Here is a 27,534-nt window from a genome sequence, read left to right as displayed (position 1 = left end):
TGATATAAAAATCAATGTTTATTTGTCCCGCCTTTGACGGAAGCTAGTTTACACTTTGGTGGAATGGTCACGTTCTTCCCTGGAGGCATCTCGTGTAGATTCCTCTCTGGACTGAAGCACACGGCCATCGTGCACACAGCAAAGACGGCCAAGGTGTCTTCTGAATGTGGGGTCAAGGAACGCATGGAGGAGGGGATTGACGCAGCAGTGGGTGGCTGCGACAATTCTCAGGATTTGAATGCTCCTGTCCAGGTTATAGCTGCTCTTGCAGTCGTGCAGGGAGAAAGATTCTTTGAAAGTGGACAGGAAAAGTGCAATGTTGTAAGGTCCCCACATCAGAAGGAAAACAGCCATAATGGCAAAAACCAGCTTAGAAAGGCCAGACCTCCTCTCCCCAGACCTTCGTATTTTTCTCATTCGCGCGTAGCAAAAGACAAAAACGCACAGTGGAAAAAGAAGTCCCAAAATGTTCATCTTTAAGGTCAGAAAACGCTTCCAGGATGTCTCCTCCGCCAGCAGGAAGTGAGGTAGTCTCAAGAAGCACTTGTATGTCTGGCTTCCCATCTGAGCTTTATAAAACACGGATTCGGGCAAAATGACCAGAGCAGCTAGGACCCACGCCAGAATACTTGAGATCATGCCCCAGCGTGTCGTCCTGGTGGTTGAGGGAAGGCTCACGGGGAAAAACACCAGGTACCTATGCACAGTCAGGAGGACGTTGAAAAATGCCTCGCTATATAGGCCTATGGAGTACAGGACCACTAGAATTTTACAGAAGGGGTTGTCGAGAACCCCCCCGTGTGTCGCAGTGTAGGCCCAGAATGGCAGGGCCAGCAAGAAACACAAATTTGAAACCGCCAAGTTCAGGAGATAGATATCTTCCATGTGCTTGAGTCCTTTATGTTTCACCAGGATAAGCACAACCAAGAGACTGCCCAGGAGACCAGTCAGGAACACGGTGGTGGAGAGCTGGGGTACCACCTGGGCCACCAGGATCTTGGGGTCATAGGGGTCGCATGGTCCTATTTCATTGCTATTCAGGTCATCCTCTATGAGGACGTCATAGTCATCCTCCGGGGCTGACGTGTAATTGGCCATCTTCAGGCTGCCCTGTGGAGACATGAAAGATTATTTTCCCTTCATACAGCTGGGTGGTCCTGGAGGGGAAAAAAAAAAATTGGATTAGTGTCCGCGAAGCTATCCCGTCCCTTTTCTGGTGCTTCATTTTACCCAGAGTAGGTCTATAGCTGAGAAGATTGAAAACAAACATTTCTCCAACGCATCCCCACCTGCTGAGAGCGGCTATTTTTTTTTTTTTTAAAGATTTTATTTATTTGACAGAGAGAGACACAGCGAGAGAGGGAACACAAGCAGGGGGGAGTGGGAGAGGGAGAAGCAGGCCTCCCGTGGAGCAGAGAGCCTGATGCGGGGCTCGATCCCAGGACCCTGGGACCATGACCTGAGCTGAAGGCAGACGCTTAACGACTGAGCCACCCAGGTGCCCCGAGAGCGGCTAGTATAAATGGCCTCCTCACGAAGCCCTCATATACTTGGCAATGCACTAATACCACCGGGGAAATAAAAGTAAGCATTACACTTCTTCACAGAACTTAAATTCTCCTGGTGGAAACATGATTTGCCTGTCTGAAGGTGATATTTAAGGAAACATACCGTCAAAGAGAGCCCGGCGCTGCGGTTTAGGGTCATGAAATGGGCATCGGTCCTAATGTCTACGTGTTCCAAAAGTCTGCTCACCCTGTGAAGTAGCTTCCTGCAACAGGCTGGCCGAGCTCTTCTCTCGAAGGATAGAAACAAAGGTTTGCAAAAGCGAAACCATCCCAAGCATCAACATGGGCGTCACTGGTTAAATACATAGATGACTTACCCCTTGACGGAGTTCCAGGGGCACGGGGCTCAGCCTCCTGACCCACCATCCGAGCTGCTGTGGGAATGGCCTGGAGCAGCCGAGAGGCTGGTTTTCTTCTGAGCAGCAGGGCCTGACCTTTAGGGGCAAGATAAGCCACTGTTTACCCCTGGGGAGCTCTACACCACAAGTCGCTGGCCTCGGTCTTGGTCTTGGTCTCGGGGACTGACCCAAAGAAAGCAACTTGAAAGCTCCTCCGGACCCCTACAGTGTTTCTCAAGCCTCTGAGAGAAACCAGGAAGTTGTTTTCTCCTCCCGGTTCCCCCTGGACCCCGCCTTTGATTTCCCCCTGGCCTTCAGACAGGCGTCCTCCTGGCTGCCCCAGATAAGGGAACTGAGTTGCCACTGCTCCCCAGTGATACGAGGTGGGCTGACAGCAGGGCACTTCTGAGCAGGTGACAGCCAGCTGTGGAGGGGAAAGTGTCCTGTGGGAGCTCTATGTGCAGACCCCAGGGCAGAAGCCCACTCCCTGCATCTGTAGGGCATCTAGACGGCTCGGGGAGATCCACAGTGAGCAGCATGAGGTCTGGTTCTCGCTGTCACTGTTGAGAGACACTGTGCTGTGACTAGGGGGGTGGCGTCCCAAGAGAGGATCTGGGGACAAAGGAAACCACAGAATGGTGTCACTTGGGAAGGGGGCTGGTGCAGAGATGCTCAGGACCAGTGAGTGGGATTTGAGGAAAACATAGTGAGGAAAGCCAGGAGTTAAGCAAGGCGTGAGGTGCTGACCGTGCTCCCAGAAGATCCCAGGAAATTCCACGGAGGGTGGGGGAAGGGCGTCAAGTCTGGGCTACAGAGCCTGTGGGGAAACCTCCCAGGCTGGGACTGCGATGGGGGAGGGGGGAGGTCTGAGGCTGGAGAGAAAGGAAGCTGGAGGAGTCCAGATTTCAGAGTTGGGGGGAGGAAGCAGTGGGTGGTCAGGGGCAGGACATACGGGGCAGGGGGTGGCTTGGAAGAAGGATGAAGGGAGAAGAGGAATGCCAAACAGCTGGGAAGTCCATATGAACTTCTCCCGGATCCTCTCTCTGGACCTGTGACTGACCTAATTTGGGGCCACCCCCCTACACTGTGGTTTAGCACTCACACAGTTGGCTAAAGGACATCCTGTTAATGCATGCCAGAGAAGTGTCTGAGCTAGCTTTCAACTCAGAGCGTGGACCTGTGAAGATGGAAATAGAAACAAACTATTAAAAGAAAGGCAAAAACAAACATAAAAGGGCCCAGACGAATATGCGGTTGAGTGTTCAATTTAACTCAAAGATGACGTTCGTCCCCCACACGGAGGGGTTGGTGTTGGTGGGAACCTGGGGGGTGCACGCTTCCCAGCATGGTCTTGCCCCCCTCCCCCCGCACGGGCTCCTGGAGTGAGTGGGGGTCACTGCCCATTGGTGGCAGCGCAGCCCTGGGACCCGCCCGTGGAGGGGCTCTACCTCCCTCGCTGGGCTATTTGCAGCCACACCAGCCCCGCACCCCACTCCCCCCAGGACCTTGAGTGAGTAAGGGACGGTGCCTCAGTAAAGCTCATGCAGGATGCTCACTGGTCCGCGCTGGGCAAAGCAGTGAGAGTCAAGTGAACTCGGAAACACGGAAAGCCCCATGGATATACACACGTACACTACATGGCTAAGTAGAGGAACATGGCAGTAGGCAGGACCTCATGCAGGTCACAGAATTACATGAGATTTTTTTTTTAAAGATTTTATTTATTTATTTGACAGAGAGAGAATGAGAGAGAGAGCACGTGAGGGGGGGAGGGTCAGAGGGAGAAGCAGACCCCCCGCCGAGCAGGGAGCCCGATGCGGGACTCGATCCCAGGACTTTCAGGATCATGACCTGAGCCGAAGGCAGTCGCTCAACCAACTGAGCCACCCAGGCGCCCCCGAATTACATGAGATTTGAAGTTCCCCAGGAAAAACACGGGAAATTCGAGACCACCCCTAACTTCCTGATATTAATGGCCTTCACTTTCAGTATTATTTTATTTTGGCTTGATTCCCAACATTCTGCTTATCCAGCCTCAGGCCATGGGGTTCTTCCCTTTTTATTTTTTTTAATGGAGAGATAATTGACATATACCATTGTGTAAGTTTAAGGGATACAGCGTACTGATTTGATATGTTTATCAACCACTGAGCAAAGAACATTTACTATGTTCTTTGTTCAACCACTGGGAGATTGACTGACACCCCTGTCCCGTCGCGTAACTATCGTTTCTTCTAGTGGTAGGAACCATTAAGATGTATCCTGCCAGCAAGTTTGCTGTTTATAATACACTTTTGTTGCCTATAATCACTATAGTGTGTATTAGCTCTCCGAGGCCTTGGGATTCTAGAAACTCCTAAATGGATAGGAAGGAATGGTCTGGAGGTCTGAAGTGGAAGCGAGAGGAAAGTTTTATTACCCTTCCACTATCTGGAACCATAATAGGGTCTTCATTGTTTGTGAAACCTTACCTCATTCTGCGGCTTTGGCACGTGGCTCACCAACCTTACCTTCAAGGGTCTGAATTCTTCTTTATCGCTGTAATTCAACCCCAATTTCAGTCCAAGAAACTAAGAAGCTCTAACTCTCATTATCCTGTACACACAGGTCATTCATTAATTCAGTTCATCTATTCAGATATTCACATATATTTACAGAGTTCCTAGCAGGTGCCCGGCACCGTTCTGGGTGAACAACGTAGGCAAACATCCTGAACTTCACAGAGCTTCCGTTCTACAGAGAAAAACAGAGTAAGTACGTAAGTTGTAGGGTAGTAGGAGACATGTTCTGTGGAGAAAAGTAAAGCAGGAAGGAGGGTAGGAAGGGCCGGGATGGTTCAGGGGCTCACACTTTACGTAGGATGGTCAGAGGAAGCTTGGTGACAAGTGTGCATAGGAACAGCATGTGATTAGGCCCCATAATTAATGCTCACGATCTCTTTTTTCTTCTTGTTACTAAGTTCTTATACCAGGGAGCTTGGAAAACATACAATCCAGTGGGTTGTAGTCATACCATCTCCAACAAGGTCCGAAGCTCAGCCTTGGGAGGGAAGGCACCTTCCAAGTGTGTTCATTCTGGGTGTTCTACCTTAGGCTAGAGACAGCTCCCTACCTCTGCTGTTCCTGTAGTTAGTCCCTTGTTTAATTCTTCATAGTAAATGTTCTTTGTTCAGATTACTGGTGTGATTTCTGTCTCTTGACTGGATGCCGATTGATAGATATCAACATTGAATTTAGTTCAGTGAAGGGTTGCGAGCATCCCTGGATGATGAATTACTAACATGGAGAATTTCTCAGGGATTTATTGATATTGAGAAATGGGTATTCAAAATTTTTAAATTACAGTAATTTAATCTAGCCCTTAAAATGGCTTCTTCAAATATCAGTGCTCTCAGATTATCTATCAATCAATCTACCTATCTAATTTTTATTTGAAAATATTACATTACAGAAAAATTGGAAAGTATAGAAAAAATAATCTATAATAGTGATATTCACAAAGAACAGCTATTATAATTTTTAAATAACACTGCTTCTTAATGGAAAATGTGCAAAAACTGCTTTTAGATGACTGCTTTCTGCTGGCTTAGTTGCTTGGCATTGAGTAGTAGATTAAAAGGACAAATACCCATGTGTTGAAATTCTCAGGATTCTGAGGGTGTCTGTCCTGCCCCCAAATTTTCTCCCACTGACTGCCTAATGACTAACACCCAACCTCAGGGCTTGGTCCTCCCAGTAGCTGGTCTTCCTGGGAAGGCAGCAAAGGGGGGAATGATCCTTTCAAAATGTCATCATAATGATAATCAACCCTGAAACACAGATTTTCTATGTACTTACTGAAAGAAAAATTCTTAACTGTATCTAAAAAAGCCTCTCTCAGTGCATGCTCCATTTATTCTGCAGTGTGCTAAAACAGTGTAAAAAAGAAAAGTTGGGGGGGGGAAGACTTTGCCCAAGTAAGTTTGAAAAAGAGCAAAACTAAAAAATTTAAGCAAGTTTCTTTACTACAGGACTTCTCAGAACTCTTTTTTTTTTTTTTTAAAGATTTATTTATTTATTTGAGAGAGAGAATGAGAGAGAGAGCACATGAGAGGGGGGAGGGTCAGAGGGAGAAGCAGACTCCTCGCTGAGCAGGGAGCCCTATGCGGGACTCAATCCCGGGACTCCAGGATCATGACCTGAGCCGAAGGCAGTCGCTTAACCAACTGAGCCACCCAGGCGCCTAGGACGTCTCAGAACTCTTAATATGCTAATAAGCATTGTGATCCTCCAAGAGGAAGAGAGGGTCTGCAGTGTTTCCCAAAGTTGTTTGATCATGGAATCCTCTTTTTTTATCCTCAAACAGATGTTTATGGGCCAAGGGCTCTGCAGAACATAATTTGAGAAGTGTTGCCTTTGACATACGCATGTTACTGTGTCTTGGTGTGGCCATGGGGACAAAACTCCACATCTCTGAAGGGAGCATAGTGACCGAGGGTCCCAACTGCCACACCCTGAAACACATCCTCGAATTCGTGTCAAGGCCATGCCTACCAGGGGCTGCTCCAGCCAGTGACCCTCTTAGGGACACCAGTCCTGGGAGGTGAGCTCCTCTGAGGGGACTTTGGCTGGCGCTTTTTCCCAGCCTCCCTCCCTCCGTCTCTCCTTCACTTGGGGCCAATTCTGCTTTGTGATCTGGTGGCTTTCCCAGCTTCTCCCGGCTCCCTTGCAATCTCTCAGAGATGTTTCCTCTAATACACTTCCTCTACGCCACATCCCATCTTGAAGGAGCTAAGCTAACACAGCCTTGGAAGGGAGGCATCCATCTCTAGAGTCTTGAGCCCTTTGCTTGCTGGGGAATGATACACTTTGCAGCACCCCATCCTTCCCTGACCGTCTTGCCCACCATCTACCTGTGGCCTGCTGGGGTGGAACTTTTCAGAACACAGGAGACCAGGTACTGCCCTCATGCCCCCATCCTGCTCAACTCCTCGGGTCATGTACCTTGTCTTGGTTCTTATCGCCATTCTCATTTGTGCTTCCTCTGCCCTTGGCTCACTTCTCAGTGTCCCCTTTCTCCCCATGCTCTTCCTCTGTGCCCTCTGGAATCTGAACTCCAGGACAGACACTCCTCCTGACATCCTTCACGCATTCCAGAACATTCCTGGCATCTCTTGTCCCTTGAGGATACTCCTTCCCTCTCACACCCACCTCAGACTTGGGGGTCAGGAGGTGACATCCCTGGCCCCAGTGCCACTTGCTGACCGTTGCTCCTGGCTACGTAGGAGACCCCTTGGGTCCCCAGCCCTCTGACCCTATCACCCTCTGCTCCACTGTCAGCCTAATGGCCCCCTTCTTTTATTTTAGCCTTGTGTACCATGGATAACAGGCTTCTGTTCACCCCAGTTTCCTCCACGCCCCTGGGGACCTACCTGCCCAAGTTGATCCCCATCCAGCACCCAGATCATAACTTTCATGGACTCGTTAATTAACTTCACTCGGGTCTGTTAACACTGATCCACCACTGAACCCTTACAATGAAATCGCTCACCCCCATTCACTTCCCACCATTGGTTGTTCTCTTTCCTCGAGTCCTCCAGCTCTGCCTGTGAGCGCCTTGGGTGGTCACATCCTTCCCATCTTGCTGAGCCCCAAGTCTGTCACTTAGCCACTCGCCAGTCAATACTCTGCCCTCCCTTGAAGCCCCAGCCTTAGCTCAACCCGTCCATCTGCTTCTCCTTCCCAATTTTTTTCTGAGGATAGCTGGTTAAAACCACTTAGCCACAAAGAGAAGACCCATCACTAATTTGTGGTCTCCAGGCTCAGCTAGCTTCCAGAGATTTTTCTCGTTTTCTTAGTCACTCTTCTGAGTGTCCTAAATCGTCACCTCCTCCTGTTTTCCGTCAGCTGTTCCAAGCTCCCTAAAACTCTTCCAGTGCCTTCAAACTCCCACCGCCACCACCCACACTTCTGCTCAGGAGGTAACCTCATCTCCTGCTTTTCTCAGAACTCTCTCCACTCCCCGGCTTCATATGTCATCATGGCATCTCCATTCCTTCCTCCTCCATGGACAGAGCTGCTCCTCGGAGAGCAAAGGCTCATTTCTCCTCCTGCTCTCTGGACTGCATTCTGTCTGACCTCTGGCAACTGTTTCTGAGGGTCAGTTCCAACCTTGACTGCATTCTTTGCAATATTGAAATGCTCTGGTCTCTCCCTTAAATAAAGACCACAAACCCATCCTGAATCCCATACATTGCTCTAACTACATACTCTCCCTCTTCTCAGGCAGCCTTCATTCATCGTCCAAACCCATTCTTCCTCCTTTGTCCTTGTTCATTTTCTACTCAGTCCCCACCCTCCTGCTGAGATTGGCCTCCCCAGGGTCCGCAACACCCTTCTGTGCTGAAATGTCATCAATTGCTTTGTGAAGCGCCCATGAGTAACAAAGTGTCTAATATGTCCCTACTCACAATAAAGCCAACGACACGTCAACACCACTACCTCTGGGGCTTTCCAAGCTGAAGTCGTGCTTAATGTTTTTGAAACCCTTATGAAATCTAAAAAACATTAGTATGGGTTTTCCAGGAAAGATGGCAGAGGGAAGCAGGATCAACAGCCTCGCCCTCTTCTGGTGGTACCTTATAAAAGGGCTTCAACAAAAATTCTAAAATTTTGCCCGTACAAATAGGGTACAATCTTGTTCCAAAACCTTGAAATGTGGTGCATTACAGCAATGTCTAAACCTAGTCCTATTACAGACACAGTATTGAAGAAAGAGGGACAAATCAGTAAATCCTGAGAATTATCCCAATACTCTCCTGTTAAGAGACAAGTGGGTAGAAGCGGAGTATATATCCCTAGGAAAAGAAAGGAGAAACACTTACTGAGTAAAAGCCCTCCTATTCCAGAAGGGTTTCTTGGACTTCTCACATTCTAAGACAATGTGCTGAGCAGGCCAATAGGACAAACTCCACAAAAGTCAAATATACCTTTATACACACTGAGTAACTTCTGGTAATAATAGTTTATTTATTTATTTATTTTGGTTCTTTTTTAAGGATTTTGATTCCTTGTAGAAATACTTTTTTAAAAAGATTTTATTTATTTATTAGAGAGGGAGAGAGACCATGATCAGGGCAAGGGGCAGAGGGAGAGTGAGAGGGAGAAGCAGACTCCCCACTGAGCAGGGAGCCTGACACAGAGCTCGATCCTAGGACCCCGAGACCAGGACCTGAGCTGAAAGCAGATGTTTCACCGACTGAGCCACCTAGGCGTGCTGATTCTTTGTAAAAATATTTTGAATCAACTAATGATTTAACCAAGTCTTTCAGGGTTCTAGTCCTATGGTCTGGGAGCCCTGCCCGCCGTCACTCTTGGTGCTGCATTTCCTCATGTATTCTGTAGTGTCCGCGTGGGTTCACATTTATTGGGAATTACTGGTCCTGCAGCAGCTTTTCGTGGCCTGAGGTGGGACCACTCCCTCCTGGAGGAGTTTTGCATTTGTTTCCACCAGGACCACGAGGGGCATCCATGGCCTGAGCTGAATTTTAGTTTCGGGGTCTCCCATTTTGAGGGTATTATAAAATCGAACTTGCTATTTGCATTGAGGTATGGGTTTTGGAGTCTCAGAGATTTTCCACCTACCACTTGGAGTCAAGGCAAAACCAGCTAAGCTTCCTTATTGTCCCGCCTGTGGGTGTGTTTCTTCCCCAGGGGCTAGCTTTCTGGGGGGACCTCGGCACCAGCTTCCCGTCACACATGGCCCGAGGCCTTGCTGTCTGCTCTGTGTTGGCCCGCGTCCTCAATGGCCTTGTAGGGTGAGTGCCTTCTGATTTGTTTACATCAGACAGTGATCAAAATAATAAATTGAATGAATGTTCAAGGAATATTTGTCGAAAAACGTTATTCATTTCACAGGCATTTAGTGTCTGCTCTCTGGTAAATCCCCCCCGTTTGCCCTTCCATATCCACTCTCCATCCCCTTCCAGCCACTTTTGTGTCCCCATTCCTGGAGGCTCAACTTGTTAACAGCAGAGCCTCCGCCCTCTGACCCTCTGAGCCTCAGTCGGGTTTGGCTAATGGGGGCTTTGGGCAGGAGGTTAGAGACTGAGGTCAAGGGGTTTAGAGCCCTGGCTCCTTCCTGGTGGGGCTGGTGTGTCTCTTGACCTTGACCTAGGCGGCCCCTCCCCCTGCTCTGCCCCTTGTTCCTAGCAGTGGGAATGGCGACGTGTTCTCTCCTGCACCAGTCATGCACTGGGGTTTCCCTACACCCTGTCTAAATCTCGGGAGGAATCCTCTTACCAACCTTCCTCAGTTGCCTTACTTCAATGTGCCATTTGTTTTAGGCAAGACTCTACAGGACACATCTCCTGGGTTCCAGGAACTTTGCCAGGCCCCAGGAGAAAATGGTGAGCAAATAGACCTGTCCTCTGCCCTCATGGCTTTGATGTTCTAAAGGGAGCTGGGCAGGTACGTAACTGATTGTAATCCGGGGAGTCTGGTGCTGTGCTGGGGGAAGCCCACGGGAGCTAGGGGAGCCATGGGTGAGGGCACCCGGCCCCGTCCAGAGGGACCAGGGATGGTGTCCCATGGGAGGGGTCGTCTAAGCAGAAAGCCTGAGTGGGAGTCAGCCAGGTGAGGGGGGCACAGCCTCTTCTCTCCTCCCTTCTCCTCCTAACGTCTCCTTTAGGTTCTTGAGAAGCCATCCACCTGGATCTTAAAAATGGGGCAAGGCAAGGGAAACAGAACTCAGGGGGGAGACATTTTATTACTTATCAGCATCTGGGTTTCTGCAGAAGAGAAAGCTGAAAGCAGGAACCAGGCTATTTTCCATCTAATTCCTGGGAGTCCAGAGCTCAGCGGGACAGCTGCAGGCCAACGCTGGGCTGGGGAGGGCTTCCGGGAGGCACCCCCATCAGCGAGTGGGCAAGGCAAGACTGAACAGAGGGAGAAGCAGACCCCGGTGTGAAGACCACCGAAGCCCCCACTGACCCCACGAGGAGCTCTAGGCCTGGGATGGCCCTTCCTCACTGTCCTACATGGAGGGAAGGGGGCCGGGCCCTTGCTACCCCCCATCAGCCAGTCATGGGCTTCAGTCGTCCCCTGGGAGGGGGCAGAGCCCAGGGAAGGCAGGTCCCAGTGGCTGAGGGTGGTGGTTCCCGTCCCCAACAGCTGGGAGGGTGGGCGCACTGACCCTGAAGAGGACGTCTGGGCAGACCCCACAGCATCCACGACACGGGCTGGGTTTCCTACAAATTTCCTGCATGACAAGAAATGGCAACCGAAATTTCTAAAAGCACCACGTCATAAGACTGTGAGCCCCTTGGGTGCACTCCTGCACGAGGGAGGAGTCACGCGCACAGCAAGGGCAACCTGCTCACTCACTCCACGTGACCGCTCTGTTGGTTACTCACCCATCGACGTCTGAGTGTGAAGAGCAGAGTTGAAGAGGAACTGGACCCTCCCAGGCCCCATCCTCCAGCTTTTTCTTTTTTCTTTCCTCTTTCTTCTTCCCCATCTAAGTGGCCACACTTCTGTTTCCGCGGGGCCGGGTGGGTTGGACAGTCACTGGTCTGATAGTAACCATATTTAAAATAGATTGGAAAAAAATCTCTTTTCACGAGCAGGGGCAAAACATAATAAACCAAGTAGCATTCTCATTATAACAAAATTCCATCACAGCAGGGCAGGGTTTGCTCCCGTGGTCGCGGTGGGCCCCTCCTAGGGCCTAGGCCGCTGTGAGCCCCAGATGTTGGATACCAAAGGCTCTCCTCCCTCCCTGCCTAGTGCCCGGCCAGGGATGGCCCCTGAGGCTCCTCAGAGGCTCTGCAGCCATTCCCTAGCAGGCCCTGGGGCTCCCATCTCTGCCCCAGAGTTCAGGGCCCCCACACCCCTTTCCTGTCCCAAAGGATTCAGCTGCAACCTCTGGAAAGGGTGATTGGAAAGGGCCCCTAACCAGCTAACCAGGACCTTCAAACCACAGAGGCTGGTCCTGTCCCCCCCGGAGAGTCCAGAACTTGGGTACAGAAGTAGTGCTTTTCCAGAGCGAAGGAGGAAGCACGATTCTGTGTCCTTGGCCGTGAGTCGGCGCAGGAAGAGACAGGCAGGGGCCATGAGGTTATCTTGCCTTTCTGATTGCATCACGGAGTGCATGGATGTTTTTTCCGCTCTTACCTTGCTTCATGCCTCCGCAGCGTTTGACATTGCCAACACTTCTTCTTCCTCCCAGAGGGCTCTTCTTTGCACCGGGTCTGCCTTTCCCGGCACACCTTCTCCTTCCCCTTGGGGCTCCTTTGCAGGCTGCCTGTGTGCTCCTCTGGGTTCTGTCTGGAGCCATCTGTCCACCCCCATGGTGTCCATGGCCTGTGACTGTGGATCTCCACACATGTGCTCCGCTGGGTTCAAGGCGGCTCCTCCTGACACTGCCACCTGGATGGCCCCTGGGATTTCTGACTCAACCTGTCCTGAAACCTGCACCTGAAGCCAGTGCTTTGCATCCCCCTGGGCTGGGGCCCTAGCCTTGCCCTCCCTCCTTCCCTCAATCCCTCAGTCCAAGTTCTGATGAGTCCCTGTCCCCTGTAGCTTTCAGATCCATTCACTTGTCTCCACCCAGAGATTTTTACCTTGGCAGAGGCCTCTGCTGTGTCCCAGAAGGAACACAGCCCAGCCTTCGCCTTGGGGCTCTGACTCCATTCCTGCCTTCCTCTAGGGGCCAATTAGCCATCCTGGCTTCAAACATCCTACCCCACTGGCCGCACCCCTCAGCGCTCTGTGCAAGGCCCGGCCTCATCTGCCCTCCACCCACCAGCTTGCAGTCCTTTCTGTTCCCACTTTCTTCTCGCCTTCTGCTCTCACAAAACCACTTATGGTTCCATGAAGTTGCCTCCGTGTTTTTTGTTTTTTTTCTTTAAATTTTATTTATTTATTTGACAGAGAGAGACACAGAGAGGGAGGGAACACAAGCAGGGGAAGTGGGGGAGGGAGAAGCATTCTTCCGGCACAGCGGGGAGCCCGATGTGGGGCTCGATCCCAGGACCCTGGGATCATGACCTGAGCCGAAGGCAGATGCTTAACGACTGAGCCACCCAGGCGCCCCTGCCACCATGTTTTCTCACACACCGTTTCCACCAAAATTCCTCCCACGTGTATGCACTTGTCCTTGTATTTTCTCCTTGTAGGACCACCACCTCCCACTCCAAACTGGATCACTCAGAAAGATGCCTGGCATGGCTGTGTTTTAAGGGCACCTTGCCAGTGGAGATGGGGGTTGGAGGGTATGGCATTCTGGCCCCCGGTGGGACTCGTGGCGGGCATGTCCTGCATCGACAGGTGTGGGAGGGCCATGGAAGCAGAGGAGTGGCATGAATGAGGATGAAGAAATTGTGTCTGGACAGCCAGTCTCCTGCAGCCATGTGAGGGATCTGGAATGTTCCACAAGTAAGCTGCAGCAATCTGGGAGGGCCCAGGACCAGCCCCCTACAGGCCTCGGACTCCTTTTTTTTTTTCGAGAGAGAGTGAGAATGAGCAGAGAGGGGCAGAGGGAGAAGGAGAGAGAGAATCCCAAGCAGATTCCACACTGAACGCAGAGCCTGATGCGGGGCTCGATCTCACGACCCTGAGATCAGGACCTGAGCCAAAATCAAGAGTCGATGCTTAACCGACTGAGCCTCCCAGGCTCCCCCCCAGATTCCTCTTGCTGAGGCTTCAAGCAAGGCAGAAACACCAGATAGGGTTTCTAACCGTGGCAACTGTCCACATTTGGATCGGATAAGCTTTTGCTGTGGGGGATTGTCCCGTGCGTCGTAGGATGTGGAACAGCATCGTTGGCCTCTTCCCAGATGGTGACAACCAAAATACAGCCAGACCTTGCCGGATGGCCCCTGGAGGAGAAGCATGCTCTGGTGGATAACCGCTGCACCTGAAGAATCAACCATGAGAGTTGGGGGACCGGGAGAAATGAGCCCTGTACCTCCTGAATTTGGCTCCTGAGTCCCAGGATGGGACCCAAGATGCTAGGAAGGGGGGGCGAATAGAAGTCCGGGCTCTAAGACAAGTCCAGCTCAGAGTGAGGGAGTGTTTGTTTGGCTAGAGACTAGCTTCCTCTGTGCTTCCGAGTATGGGCCTGGTGGAGATGGGAGGCATCAGAGGGCTCCTCCTGCTTCCCAGGCTCTGGCTGAAGCTCTGGGCTGGGGGGCCAGCCTTGGCGCAGGGGGCGCCCCTCACTCTCATGGGGACCCTCCGTTTCCCTGGCTCCCGTCGCTCCTTGAAGACAGGACTTGGGCCATGCTGGGCTCCAGCCCCAGCACACCAGCTTCTCAATGAACATTAGGTAAATCACTGAATAACTTAACATGCCAGTCCCAAATTAGTGACACTTTTCACCACCATCTGTTAGTTAACTCTGTGCGGGGTGAAGGAGGGAGTGGAGTTTTTGATCGAGGAGGAATACCATGAGACGGGCAAAGGGGTTCATCTTCCAAAAGCAGGAGTCTTTTGTAATTGTCTTAAGGCCCCTTGAGAAAGCAATTTCCAAGGGGGTAGACAAACACCTAGTAGAAGAAAGGGCTGGTGTCTTGGCTCGGGCTGCTGTATCGAATTACCACAGACCTGGGTGGGGGGCGGGGGGGCTTAAAGAACAGACATGTGCTTCTCAGACTTCTGGAGGCTGGAAGTCCAAGATCAAGCGGCAGGCAGATGTGGCATCTGGTGGGAGCCCACTTCCTGGTTTGCAGATGGCCATGTTCTCATTTTGTCTTCACAGGGGGCAGGGCAGAGAGAAGGAGCGCGCACTCGTGTCTCTCCTTACAAGGACATCAGTCCCATTTGTGAGGTTCCACCCTCATGATCTCGTCACCCCCAAAGCCCCCCTCCCCCAACCCCATCATATGGGGCATTAGGATTTCAACACACAGATTTGGGGGGAAGGCCAACACACATTCAAGCTACAAAAGCTGGCAAACAATCTGTGCACGAAAACCCATCAACTCATCTAGAAAAAGAAAGGGGCAGCTGAAAAGGATGAAGTGGAGAACTTTCTTGCTGAGTGTGGGAGAAGTGGGGGCTTTAAGTCTGTACTAGTGAGGGCTCAGCTCGTCTAGCCGTGATGGGGAGAGCCGGAACATTGTTGGGGTTGATCATAGGACAGAAGGAATCACTGGATGTTTTCCCCAGGGAAAGATGGGACCCCAGGCAGCTCTGCCTTGGGACATACATCTCCCCAGGCGATCCTAAGGCCTCCCTCCAGGGCACTGCTGGCCACTGTGGGGTGCATTCGTGGTCATCACTTTTGGGAGCAAGAATCTGATTGACTCACCCTGAGCAGCACACCCCTGCACTTTGTGGTTGGCAGTCAGTCTCTAATTTGTGACCAGTGGGGGACTCGAGCAGCTCTGATTGACAGTCCCTGACCCACTGATCGATGTTCTCATCACGGAAGCAGGGGCAGAGCGCCCCATGTGGAGCAATGGAAGGACTCGCCCCACGCATGGAGGGGCCGCCCCAAGGAAGGAAACACATTAAATGACACCCGGGGATCTAGTCCTTTAACTGGAAATATAGAAGTAGGGCCAAACATGGGGGCGGGGAGCCTAAAATAGTATAAAAATGGCATTTTAAGTTAGTAGGAAAATTATTTCATAAATGGTCTTGGGATGGTCGTGTGCCATCTGGAGAAAACCTTGGGATTCCCACTTCACTCTGCATTCCAAGATGAATTCCAGAAAGAGCAATACAAATGATAAAAACAAAACAAAACAAAAAAAAACAAAGCCATAACAGCATTAGAAATAAAAATGGGAGATTTTTGCAATCTCAGGATGGGAAAGGCTTTTCCAAGCATGTCATAAAACCCAGAAACCAAAGAAAAAGTTACTAAGTTCACTTGCATAAAAATAAAATCTGCATGGTGGACGACAGCTAAAATTCACCGAATGGTTGTCATGCGACGGTTGCCACATGCCAGGTCACATATTAGTTCATTTACTCCCTGGAACAATCAATGAGGTTGGTGTTATTACCCCCATTCCACAGATGCGGAGAGTGAGGCACAGAGAGCTTAAGAAGCTTGCCCAAGAGTGTAAAAAACCCAAGGTGTGGTATATAATACTGGCATTGGTGTAAACATGGGGGATAAGGGTAGAGACGTGATCTTGCTTATATACGCAGGAAATCTCTCCCAAATGATAAGACAGTGGTAACTTTATCGCCTCCGGGATGGATGACCGAGTAGCGGGAAGCAGGGGCGGTACTCCCTTTGGTACAAACAAGCTGAAAGCCAAAGTGGAGACGGGGAAACTACAAAACCAGCCCCAAGAATTCAAAGAGGCAGCTGGTGTCTTGTGCAGACACGGCCCTCTCCCCGGCCCTGGAGGACCCCGCCTCGGGGCAGCGGTGCTGGGGCGGGGACAAGGAATGAGTACGTTCTGTTCTGCATAAGCTGTTTAAGGAGGCATGGAACCAAGAAGCGGTTGTAGCTACGCTTTCCTTACAAAAATGGTCAGTTAAAGCACTGACTGTCTGTCTGTCCCACTCATCTGTGCTGGGCCACTTTAGGAACCTGGATGGTACCTAGTCCTGGGTCACCTGCGGGCGCCTGCCTAGTTGCTCCTCCTAGGCTCCACCCACGGAGCTTCCAAACAACCCTCACTCCAGGGCACAGCGCCCCCTGCGAGCTCCCTTACCCGACGCCCCCTGTCGGTCATGCATAGGCCCTCCGTAAATGTTGGTTGAATGAATGAATGAATGAGTGAATGTCTGCTAAAATTGGGCTGCACATGGTCAACGCACAAGTGAACTGTGTTCCCGCCTTGCTTCTCCGGGTGTGTCAGCTTCTGTCGGAATTCCAGACAGGGGGAGGGGGCGGGGAGTTGGCCTGCCGCCCCCCACCTCCCGGTTTGCTTAGAGCTGCAGGGTCTGCATCAGCCAGAATTACATTCTCAGGTTAATCCCCGCCCCCCGCCCCTGAAAGCCTTTCCCAAGACCCTACACAGGGTCAGACGGATTGAACACAACGCCATAAGGTTGGGAGGCCCTTTCCATCTATTGCTGTCAATCCACGGTGTTTGATTTCACACCCAAGAGCCCTCCCAGGTCCCCAGTAGCTTCCATTCCACTGCAGAAGGGGAGCTGCGTTGCCCATCACACTGAAGAGCATTCTTTGGGCGAGCGCAATTCTAATCTAAAGAGGAAATAGCCATTATTAGGAAAGTGGCTAACAGCGACCAGAACTCCAATGTGCCAGGCACTGCATTCAGCCAACACGCGATCTCTCATTTCATCCTTCACACAAACGTATGAGCTAGTAGGTATTACTCTCTGCCCCATCTCACAGATGAGGAAACTGAGTCTAGAAGCATTGAGCAACTTGCCTAGGAATCCCTGATGCCACAGTCCAAGTTATACTGACATTTCTTGACTACTTATTGTATGCAAGCCCTGCACTGTCCATTGAGACATGCATCGGATGTTTTAAAATTAATTAAAATGAAATAAAATTAAAAACCCAGCTACAGAGTCACATTAGCCACATTTTGCACTGGTCTGGTGGCCATTGTACTGGACAGTGCATCTCCATCAGTACAGAAAGTTCTTCTGAACAGGGCTGGTTTAGATACTCCATCCCAACCTAGTTATCAGGCAGATATTATCCCAAGTCACTGGAAGGGACTCTGAGGTTCCGACACAGACGCTGAGTCATTTCCCCAAGCTCCCTCGGCCTCAAGGCTGGACCTCAAGCAGGCTCTACTTTCCACCCTGTAGAAAGGAGTGACATAACCAATCAACAGAGAGTCCTGATTTGATGATCAGTTAGGAAAAAAAATCGTAATTTTCTTAAAAGGGATTTTTGAAGAATATTACCTAGTGGAAACAAACCAAAATACAGGCATTTTATTTATTTATTTTTTAAGATTTTATTTATTTATTTGAGAGAGAGAGAGCAAACACAAGCAGGGGGGAGAGGCAGAGGGAGAGAGAGAAGCAGGCTCCTTGTGAGCAGGGAGCCTAATGCGGGGCTCAATCCCAGGACCCTGGGATCATGACCTGAGTTAAAGGCAAACGCTTAACCAACTGAGCCACCCAGGCACCCACATACAGACATTTTAGAGTAAATATGGGCTATTGCTGTTTTAAAACTACCTTGTTGCTTTCTCTGCAGATTTATCATTGCGTCACCCAGGGCTGATGCAGATTTCCAGCATTTTCCAGGTCTTTGGGATTAAGGCTTTACTGGACACAGTTAAAGGGATGGCTCCCTGGGGGGATGAGGAAATGCGGAAAGAGGAGAACTCTTTTGCCAACATAAGCAAAATCAATATTCACTTGTAAAACATCTCAAACAGACCTTTTCTACTTATTTCTACTTACTCTGTCTTGAATTTGAAGCCACCAAGCCCCATGCAGGCGCCACACAACCCATCTTTATTTACTTTTCACTTGGAATGGACGGGCTGAAACATAATCCAAAACCAGAAATGAAAGCAAGATGCTTGGAGCCTCCAATACAAAGATTTTATATTGCGAATTAGGTCTAGATTCACATGCTTTAAAGACCAGCTTGTGGGAAGACAGAGTTAATGTTCTGTTGTGAAAATCGAGGAGTTGAATCCAGACCCTCCCTGGCCCACATGTCACTCACGGAAGGATCCTCCACAGACAGCAGCCTCCCTCTAGCACGCTCGGTACCAGCAGAGGCAAAAACACTAAACCGTCCCCGGCTCTCCCGTCTCTGGGGTCCAGGCTCAGCTGGGGACGCCCTTGTTGGTTACCAAAGTGGCCACAGGGAGGCAGTGTAGCCCAGGGTTCTTACTGGCTCTGAAGGCCTGCCCATTGGATTCCAGTTTGAAAAGACTTTATTTAATCAAGTGTTTAAAAAACTGGGTACCAACCATAAGAAAAAGAAACAAAACCAAGCTCCTGACACAGGACGGAACCACAGTGATGCAGAACTTATGAACAAACTAAAGTAGTAACAATACGGAGCCAAATAGAAGTTAAGACTTGTAAAAATGCTTCTAGAAAAGACTGAAGGCAAATAGGAAATACGGCACCATATGCAGAAAAATAACTTGATTTCATGATAACAGTGGGAAGGCCAATACACTTTACTTGTGTTGCATGTGTTTATTTTTTAATTTTTTTTTTCAAAGATTTTATTTATTTATTTGAGAGAGAGGATGAGAGGAGAGAGAGAGCACATGAGAGGGGGGAGGGTCAGAGGGAGAAGCAGACTCCCTGCTGAGCAGGGAGCCCGATGCGGGACTCGATCCCGGGACTCCAGGATCATGACCTGAGCCGAAGGCAGTCGCTTTAACCAACTGAGCCACCCAGGCGCCCTATTTTTTAATTTTTTTAAAGATTTTATTTATTTGTCAGAGAGAGAGAGAGCACAAGGCGGGGGGGAGTGGCAGGCAGAGGGAGAAGCAGGCTTCCTGCTGAGCAGGGAACCCAACGTGGAACTTGATCCCAGGACCCTGGGATCATGACCTGAGTCGGAGGCAGATCCTTAACCGACTGAGCCACCCGGGCATCCCTAACGTTGCAGGTATTTAAACTAGAACCTTGAAATACACGTGTGAGCAGAATCCTAATTTATGAATTTTCCATTTTCCCTCCCTGCTGAGGACATTCACTTTACTCGGACTTTATCCATGGCACATACGTAACCCCTTCCATGACAGAGGCCTCCACGCTGGGGGTAGGGTACCTTCAACCAGGACATGGTGAGTGGAGTCAGAACCCGAAGGTCACTATGAGTCCAAACTTGTTTGTCGGTCTCGGGGCTGGGGCGGAAGAGGGCTGGGCAGTGGAGGGCCCTGCAAAGTGAGGAGTGCGGGGATGATGGGAGGGTGCCCTAGACCCTTCCTCTGCTCAGACTCAGCCCCCTTCTGCCCTTCCTTGGGTCATGCCTCCTCTTGACTCGCGGGTGGAAGGCGGTCCTTCAGGCTGTTAGGGAAAAGCCATTGTACGAGCCAGCTCCGGCTGTCCTTGTCTTCTGCTCCTTCCACGGACCTCCAGGTAGGATGATGACCTGCTCCGGAAGGTGAGAACCTGAAAACCAGCCAGCCCCAAACCGTGGATGTGACCCGAACCCGTCACCTCTTCTTGGAGCACCTGTCCTCTCTGCGGATAAGAGACACATGCCCAGAAATCCAAATGTCAGTGACACAATCATCATCACCACTGTGGTTACAGACAAGTGTTTGGAAGGGATTTGAAATGAAAGAAAACCAACCTCATGAGGAGCCTTCTTCATGCATCATGTGTCTGCAACTTAGGATGACAGAAATGACCAACCTGTGACCTTAGGCCTTCTTCACTGTCAAACACGGATAGCTGGCGTGGGCTTAAACACACATCGATTTTCTGTGTTTTAGAAATGTGTCAGGTCTTTGGCTCTGGTAGTAGAATTAAATTAGAAATTTAAAGTTTTTCAGTGTCCATTGCTCAGAAATGCTACCCCGAGAAACCGCATCTTCAAACACATTATTCTGGCAATTTGACCCAGGGAGGGGGGCAACTTTTACAAATATTTAAAAAGCAGTGTGATTCTCTGTGTCTGTGTGAGGGTGTGTACGTATGGAATTTTCCAAAACCAGCTACTTTCAAAGGGCTTTTGCAGTCTCGTATGCTAGTCTCTAAATGGGCACTTGACTGAAAGAACAAGAATACAATCAATTATTTTAGAGGGCGGTTTTTATTGGGTAAGGATTTTCTTCCAAGCAATTTGTAACTTTCCACTGACGTAAGATTCTCACATATATAGGAGATATATATATATATATACACATACACAAAGATACCAGAATGTCTTTGAGTTGACTCAGAGGCTAGGGTCAGAGGATATTGATAACAACCTTCAGAGCATTTCTGGGTGCTTCCCATTGCCGCCCATGCTCTCAAGTCTCGTCTTTCAGAGCTTGAGAAAAATCCGTAGCACCTCTTACTATTCTGACACCTTACCCTCTTGAGCGACTCTCCCTTCTTTACGTTCCATCACCTGATCTTTCCCGAATGGTCTTAGCTACTCCCCAGATTCAAAACCATCTCAGGCAGGTACAGAATAATAAAAGTAGCAACTGCAGAACACGAAGTCATGACTCTTTCCTGAAAAGATCCCTTAGTGTTTGGGGACAATGTGTTTGTAGAAGGCGGCTGGAAGGAGTGGCTAAAGCCACCACACTCAGCCTGAAACACAAAGGTCCTCAAATCATGCTTTTTGTGGCTGATCAAGCTGCGGGCGGCCTGTTTCCAAATGAATCCGTCCCTTCTGCCTTCTGCCTCCAGAGAGTTGAATCCAGAAGACAATGTTTAAGCCGTGGTGTGCCCCAGGAGGGCAGAAATTTACTCTTTCGGGCTTCCCTCCCTGCCCCGGGGTCTCTTAGCTCAATGCTTAGAAAGCTCTGCGTGTTCATTAACTATGTAACCAGTCCTCACCTGGATGTGTTCCTGGACAGTCCCTGCTCTGACTTTGACAGGTGGTGCTGTGCACGCTCTCCATGGTCCAGGCTCACCTTGCCTTCCCCAGCCAGCACCCGTCCTCCCACAGCTGCCGAGCCACTCCACGAGTGTGGGGTCTGCAGCTTGGAGCTCAGCCTCCCTCCCCTCTCCCAGCAGAGGATCCCCTTCTCACTGAAGAAGCTCTCCCAGTTCTCACCTGGTCCTGAACATCTGTGGAACTTACCAACCACACCTTGGAGGGCAGATCACACTTGGAAGATGTAGTTTCTGAACCAATCACAACAAGGACCTGCTTCAAGCACATTTGCAACCTACCCTTGTTGCCTCCAGCAGGTAAGAAACTATACAATATGTTTATTGATTAATTTTGGTATTCCCGTTCAGGTTAACCAAACTCAAGAGTCAGCAGTTCTCCGAGGATTCTTTTTTTTTTTAATAATGAACTTCTGCATTGAAGGGAGAGTGTGTCAATAAGTTGATGTGCGTGGAGCAGAGATGAGAAGGTTGTTATATCATCCGCATATATTGATTTGGCTCTCCGGAAGTGACGGCCTCAAATGATCTAATATACTTAAAAGAGGTGCCAGATGGATGGGTGAATCGTAGACCCTCTATGACAGTGACTTCCTTTTCAAAAGAACCACTCCCACCCCTAGGCTGCGTACAAAGATCCAGTCCAGCTCATAAGCCGACAGAGATCTCCTGCTCCCCAGTGGATCGAGTGTAAACCGAGCTTGCTCTGTCGGAGACATCTCCCAGGAAGACGGGGCAGCGTTTGCAGAAGCGTCTGGCAATGTGCTTTCGGAAAAACTCCAAGAGGTAGTTTCTGAACTTCTCCCCGACGAAGGCGTAGATGATGGGGTTGATGCAACAGTGTGTCATCCCAAGCGTCTCCGTCACCTGCATGGCTTGGTCTAGCCTGTTGGAGCTGTTGCAATTGTTCAGGCCGAAGGACTCCTGGAAGGTGCTCAGGAGAAGCACGATGTTGTAGGGAGCCCAGAAAAGAAAGTAAACAATCATGATCACGAAAATGAGCCTCACGGCCTTGTGCCTCTTCTTTTCGTTTCGGCACCGGAGCAGGGTCTTGAGGATGGCCGAATAGCAGATGACCATGACAAGCAGGGGCAGGACCAGGCCCAAGATGCTCATCTTCAACGTCAGGAAGTTCTTCCAGAAACGGTACTGACTGGGTGGGAAGTAGGGGCTGCAAGTAAAGCGAGACCCCTCTTTTTGGGATCTGGTGAAGATGATCCTAGGGAGAGAGGCGAACATGGCCACCACCCAGGTGACCCCGCTTGTCACCACCCCAAAGGTGACCGTCCGGACCTTTACGGCAAACACCGCGTGGACAATTGCCAGGTACCTGTCGATGGTCAGGAGGATGATGAAGAAGATGCCAGTGAAGAAGCCTATATAATAGAGCCCTGTCAAAAGCTGACACATCCTATTTCCAAAGACCCACTGGTCTGCAGCGTAGTGGGCCCAGAACGGGATGGTGAGAAGGAAGAGCAGGTCGGAGATGGCCAAATTGAGCAGGTAGATGTCCGTCATGCTCTTCAGCCTCTTGCAGTTGATGAGGATGAGGACGACCAGCATGTTGCCCACGAAGCCGAAGATGAACACCAGCGAGTAGAGCGGAGGCAGGAGCCCAGCTGCGATCTGTCTCACGTTGGTCTTCTGACAGGGCTCTGATGTCCCATAATCAATGTCATAGTATGGAGTCGACGTTTGATAATTCATTTTGCTCGACCTTGTGAATAAAGAAAAAGTGATATAAGAAAAAGTGATCTTTTATAAAGCCCTAGAATGTACTGAGCAGTCCACCACGAGCACAAACAGTCTCATACCTCCATAGGCTTTCAACATTGGTGCCTTGATTTCTACATTTAACTGAGTTCCCCTGTGTGGCCAAACGAAGGACTTGGGCAGGAAAGGGCAGGATCACCGCCAGTGTCTCTGCTCGCTAGACCGAGAGCGTGACTCTCGGGGAAATTCACAAAAGCGTCGTCTGACCCAATAAAATCTGGTGCTCTGTAGCCACGTGGAGCGAAGGCAGCTTTGGTCACAATTTCAAGAAACTGACTTGGGTGCCGTCTAATGCTGTTTTACAAGCTAGGCTGTAGCTGCCCTTCCCTGGGCTGAGCTTACACAGAGCCGCACCCCCCCCCCCCCCCACCGAGGGCTAGTAACCCATTAACCATCCCCCAGGGCACTCTGTGGGCCAACTACTATTCTGAGCTTCAAATCCGTTCATTCATTCAATTAATCCTCAAGGTCACCGTAGGAGTCAGGTCATGTTATTGTCCCCATGTTGCAGATGAGAACCTCAAAGCACAGAGAAGATGAGTAACTTGCCCAAAGACACATAGCTAGGAAGCAACTGATTTCGAAGGCAGGCAGTCTGTGCTCTTATCCACCAGCTACCCCGGTCTCTCGCTTCTTGGGGCGAGAATTGGAACGTGGCATCGCCAGCCAGGCGCCTCGATATAGTGAGAATGAAATGGGCTGAAACCTGAGTCCCCCGAGAAGGTCACAGGAGCCAGCAGCCAGCTGTAAAATCCAGACTCCCATTATCACATTTGCTCTCACATTGGCTTGCCTGGTCTATTTCAGGTTCATTGCTTGATTGAGAAGTTTCTTTAATTAATCCCTGTGGGTCTCAAGCCCCCTGGACCTCAGATTAGGCAGCTGGGAGGAGCATACAGAAACTTTCATCTTAAATTCTGAGCCAGAACAAGAATCATTACACTAAATGTGCTGTGGAACTGATATATTAAAGGGAAATTTAATTTGATATTTGTAATATAATATTAATTTGGACAACATTTAGCTTCCCTCTTTGATGGGGGGAAAAAACAAAGAAACACAAGAGCCACACTTAGATACAACTTCTGCTTGGAGACACATTCAGAGGGCATCCCGTCCCGGCGGGGTGGGGGTGGGTTTCAGTTCTTCTTACCAGAAGATAATCTCTGCCAAGATTTTGGCCAAGAATCATCTCTCTTGAAAAACTTTCTTTTGAAAGGTGAAGCTTCTTTCCTTCTTTTTTCTTTCTTCCTTCCTTCCTTCCTTCCTTTCAATATTGATCCCTTTACAATCTTTCATTCACAATCGTGTTTTGTATCCTTGATGTTACCACAATCTGAAACTCATTCTAAATTCTAACTCTTTTCTTCTCTCAAAGATTATATTTCAAGATAGTTCTAGGAGCAGCTGGTGTTTGTCTAATGGGTTTCCTGTAAGCCTTTTACTCATCACAGAAGCAGAGCTAACTAACAGGCAAAGTGTCTGAAAGGTGACTTACCGGGAGGGTTCTCGTAGGGGGAACGGATGTCTCAGCTCCTCTGACCAGCTGAGCTGTGCAAATCAAACATATAGGCAGCATAAAAGTAGGAAATGCACAGTTTCTACTGAAAGGGGGAGGCGGAGTTTTAGTGAATAAGTATATTGCCTGGCCCCAAAAAAAAAAAAAAAAAAATCAGAGAACAGTTCTTCTTCTTCTTCTTTTTCAATTGAACTTAAAATACGCCGGAGACTAGATGTCTGGCCTGAGAGCTTATTCATGGATTTCCCTGATTACACTTAGGTCTTTTGTTTTCTGAGCAGAAAACAAAATCTGTTAGAATCTGTTAGAAAATAGGACTGAAGGATATTAGAACTAGAAGACCATTCACGTTGATCAAGTCGAAATCCCTCATTTTGCCGAAAGAAATGGCTGCTTCAGAGGCCAAGGATTTATTTGTACAAGACCACAGGGCTTATCAATGGTGAGGCTAAACAGGAGAGATTCTGATTCTCTTACTCTTTGTCCTCAATCAAAGCCACTGAAGCCAACTTGAAATTGGGAGAGGAATACTTCCCATGAACCCCATGGTCCCCTTTTCCCACGTTCCCCCCATCCCTGCGCCCACCCCAGCTCACACCCATAGCTCACCCCCCAGTACTCTTTTTCTCTGCAAACGAAAACAACTGATTGTCTAAAGGGCTTTACTTGCAGGTTCACCTGTGAGCTAAACACGTTGCCTTGGGGTCGGGTATGTTGTGGGGTCGGCTATGTTGTGGGGCTTGTCATTATGGATTTCCTCCACCTGGTTACTATGTTGCAGCCCTCCAAACCAGGAGGCATTCATGAGCGTCTGCACTGTGCCGACATATAAGCAGCAGTGATCCTGCAGCTCTGAGAAGTTGTCCACATAAAATGAACAACAATTGATGACATAGGGTCAGGTTCGGGAGTATATGACAGCACCATATGCAGCCACAGAGAGCTTTCTTGGTGGTTGGTTACTTATCTAAAAACCTCAACTGTTGACTACTGAGCGGAGAACACAGGGGACAGCACCCTGAGCCTCAAGAGCGCCCTCTGGGGTCTTCCACTTCCTCCACTATAGAATCAGAAGCACCGGCTTGTGGTCTAAGAAAGGGCGGAGACCCCAAACCTGTGGAGGCAGCATCACACAGGGCTAAGCGCGTGGCCTCCGCAGCCAGACAGCCGGAGCTTGAAGCCCCACCCTACCCTCAGCTTTCCCATCCGTGCAATGGGCTGAATAATGGGTTTGTGGGGAGGGGCACAAGAGGCAGCCACACCCAGAATTTAGCACATTATATCCACTTGGGAAACATCAAACTTCTAGTCGCTCATTCCGAGATCCTTTCCTAGGGACAGTTTATTTGATAACATTTTAACGAAATTGGTTCCCGGGGTCCTCGTCTAGAGCAGAGTAGTCTCAGCGGCCTAGAAGCTGCAGGGCTGAAGCTAGGGACCAGTGCTTGGAGGATAGACTAGAAGGAGATGATGGCTGGGACAGCCAGAAAAGCACATAGAAAGAGCCCAGCAATCAATAACCACCCAGCCAGGGCCATGCTCTTGGGTCACAACAGAACCCAACAACTGGTAACCACAACCAGGACAGTGAATCATGAAAAAAAAAAAATCTTCAAGTTCATCTTGTGTGTGCAAGTCAGGAGGCGACAGTTAAGAACACGCCTCTGCAGACGTGCTCCAGGGGTAAGTTCCAAGCTTCATCGTTTGCCACTTGGCTCTGAAACGAGCTTTTGAAACTCACCAAGCCTTAGTTTTTCTTATTTGTGAAATGGGGGCAAAAAAAAAAAAAGAACCAAAAAAAACCACCCAAATCACAAACCTATTTGATAGGTCTGTGGTCAAGATCAAATGATATAACAAGAATACGGTGCTTCACAGATATCGGCCCTCTGTGGGCTATGTAAAGAAGGCCTTATATTTCACAAAAATATGGGTTCACAAAATGGGTAGCAAATAAATCAATATAGAATTTTGCAGAAAATAGGTGGCGTCAATAGTTTTGGTCGTCCGAAGAGCAGCCTTGTGTTCACTGGTGGTAATGTGTGTGTGTGTGCATGTGTGTGTGTGTGTGTGTGTGTGTAGAACTCTCAGACGCTGCTGGATAAATGTTACATTTCTGTATGTGACCACGGCTGGCTTTTTACTTTCACCACCGGAGTTGGGGCTTCGCCCTGTGAGGTTCTGCTGTCCATCGTCCGGGTGGCTGAGGATGTGATGGGTCCTCGCCCCCAGAGGGCAGTATGGAGTAGTGGTGCAGGTTTGCAGTCCCAGATGGTGCTGCTGACCCCCCACCCCCTAATGTGTGTCCTTGGCAAGATACTTCCCCTCTCTGAACTTCCCTATCATCATCTGTTGGGTGACATGCTAGACCCGGGCGTCCGGAAGGCAGCTCCCCCATTCAGTACTGGATGACTCTATGGCCAAGCTGGTGTAGACAATACACATTTGGAGGGGAAACAGGGTGAGGATTCCTAGAACATGGAAGCCCAACTTAGCGGGTGTGTCACCTCTTTTGGGGTTTCTGGGTCCAGAGGGGGATTCAGGTCACCTCTTGGGATGGAGCCTCAGCCGAAGGAGTTACAAGGAAGTGAGGACCCACGGGAACTTCTTCAGCCTGGAATCAAGGAAACATTTCAGTCTGTCATGCCATGACTGAGTTTCATGGTCTCTTTCATGATTCTCTTTGGCCCCCGTTTGCAGAGCTCTTGTTCTCCTGGGGATGACGTTCAGACTACCCATGAGAAATGATCTTTTGACCTGCTTGTCACTCTAGACTCGATGCCCATATTGGAGGCATCTTGCGCCCGCCCTCCTTTCGGGGAGCTGGCCAGACTTTGAAGTAGCTGCTTGGCATCCAGACATTGAATCCA

The 27,534-nt window shown here is 49.7% G+C and overlaps 2 protein-coding genes across 10 annotated transcripts; both read right to left on the bottom strand.

Annotated features, from left to right (window-relative positions):
- CCRL2 (C-C motif chemokine receptor like 2) lies at nucleotides 1-12,610 on the bottom strand. 7 transcript variants are annotated; one of them, XM_081816667.1, is made up of 6 exons: nucleotides 12,058-12,610; nucleotides 11,298-11,456; nucleotides 3,009-3,083; nucleotides 1,886-2,002; nucleotides 1,672-1,792; nucleotides 1-1,110 (listed from the first exon to the last, which is right to left on the bottom strand). In XM_081816667.1, exons 5-6 carry the CDS (start codon nucleotides 1,705-1,707, stop codon nucleotides 49-51), a joined length of 1,098 nt encoding a protein of 365 aa, XP_081672793.1. In that variant the 5' UTR covers nucleotides 1,708-1,792; nucleotides 1,886-2,002; nucleotides 3,009-3,083; nucleotides 11,298-11,456; nucleotides 12,058-12,610; the 3' UTR covers nucleotides 1-48. The 7 variants fall into 7 exon arrangements, with proteins under 7 accessions (XP_081672793.1, XP_081672800.1, XP_081672787.1 ...); XM_081816674.1 differs by lacking the exon at nucleotides 12,058-12,610 and adding an exon at nucleotides 11,854-11,957; XM_081816661.1 differs by lacking the exon at nucleotides 12,058-12,610 and having other exon boundaries at nucleotides 11,298-11,965.
- Nucleotides 12,611-20,556: 7,946 nt separating this feature from the next.
- Nucleotides 20,557-24,773, bottom strand: LOC102744296 (C-C chemokine receptor type 5). 3 transcript variants are annotated; one of them, XM_006750912.3, is made up of 2 exons: nucleotides 24,644-24,773; nucleotides 20,557-23,089 (listed from the first exon to the last, which is right to left on the bottom strand). In XM_006750912.3, the coding sequence occupies exon 2, from the start codon at nucleotides 23,077-23,079 to the stop codon at nucleotides 22,021-22,023; it is 1,059 nt and encodes a 352-aa protein (XP_006750975.2). In that variant the 5' UTR covers nucleotides 23,080-23,089; nucleotides 24,644-24,773; the 3' UTR covers nucleotides 20,557-22,020. The 3 variants fall into 3 exon arrangements, with proteins under 3 accessions (XP_006750975.2, XP_081672775.1, XP_081672774.1); XM_081816649.1 differs by lacking the exon at nucleotides 24,644-24,773 and adding an exon at nucleotides 24,299-24,610; XM_081816648.1 differs by lacking the exon at nucleotides 24,644-24,773 and adding an exon at nucleotides 23,187-23,435.
- Between the last annotated feature and the right edge of the window lie 2,761 nt (nucleotides 24,774-27,534).

This window comes from Leptonychotes weddellii, chromosome 1 (genome assembly GCF_054177405.1).
Source record: "Leptonychotes weddellii isolate Sample4059 chromosome 1, ASM5417740v2, whole genome shotgun sequence".
Lineage (NCBI taxonomy): Eukaryota > Metazoa > Chordata > Mammalia > Carnivora > Phocidae > Leptonychotes > Leptonychotes weddellii.
This window is presented reverse-complemented; position numbering and strand designations above follow the sequence as displayed.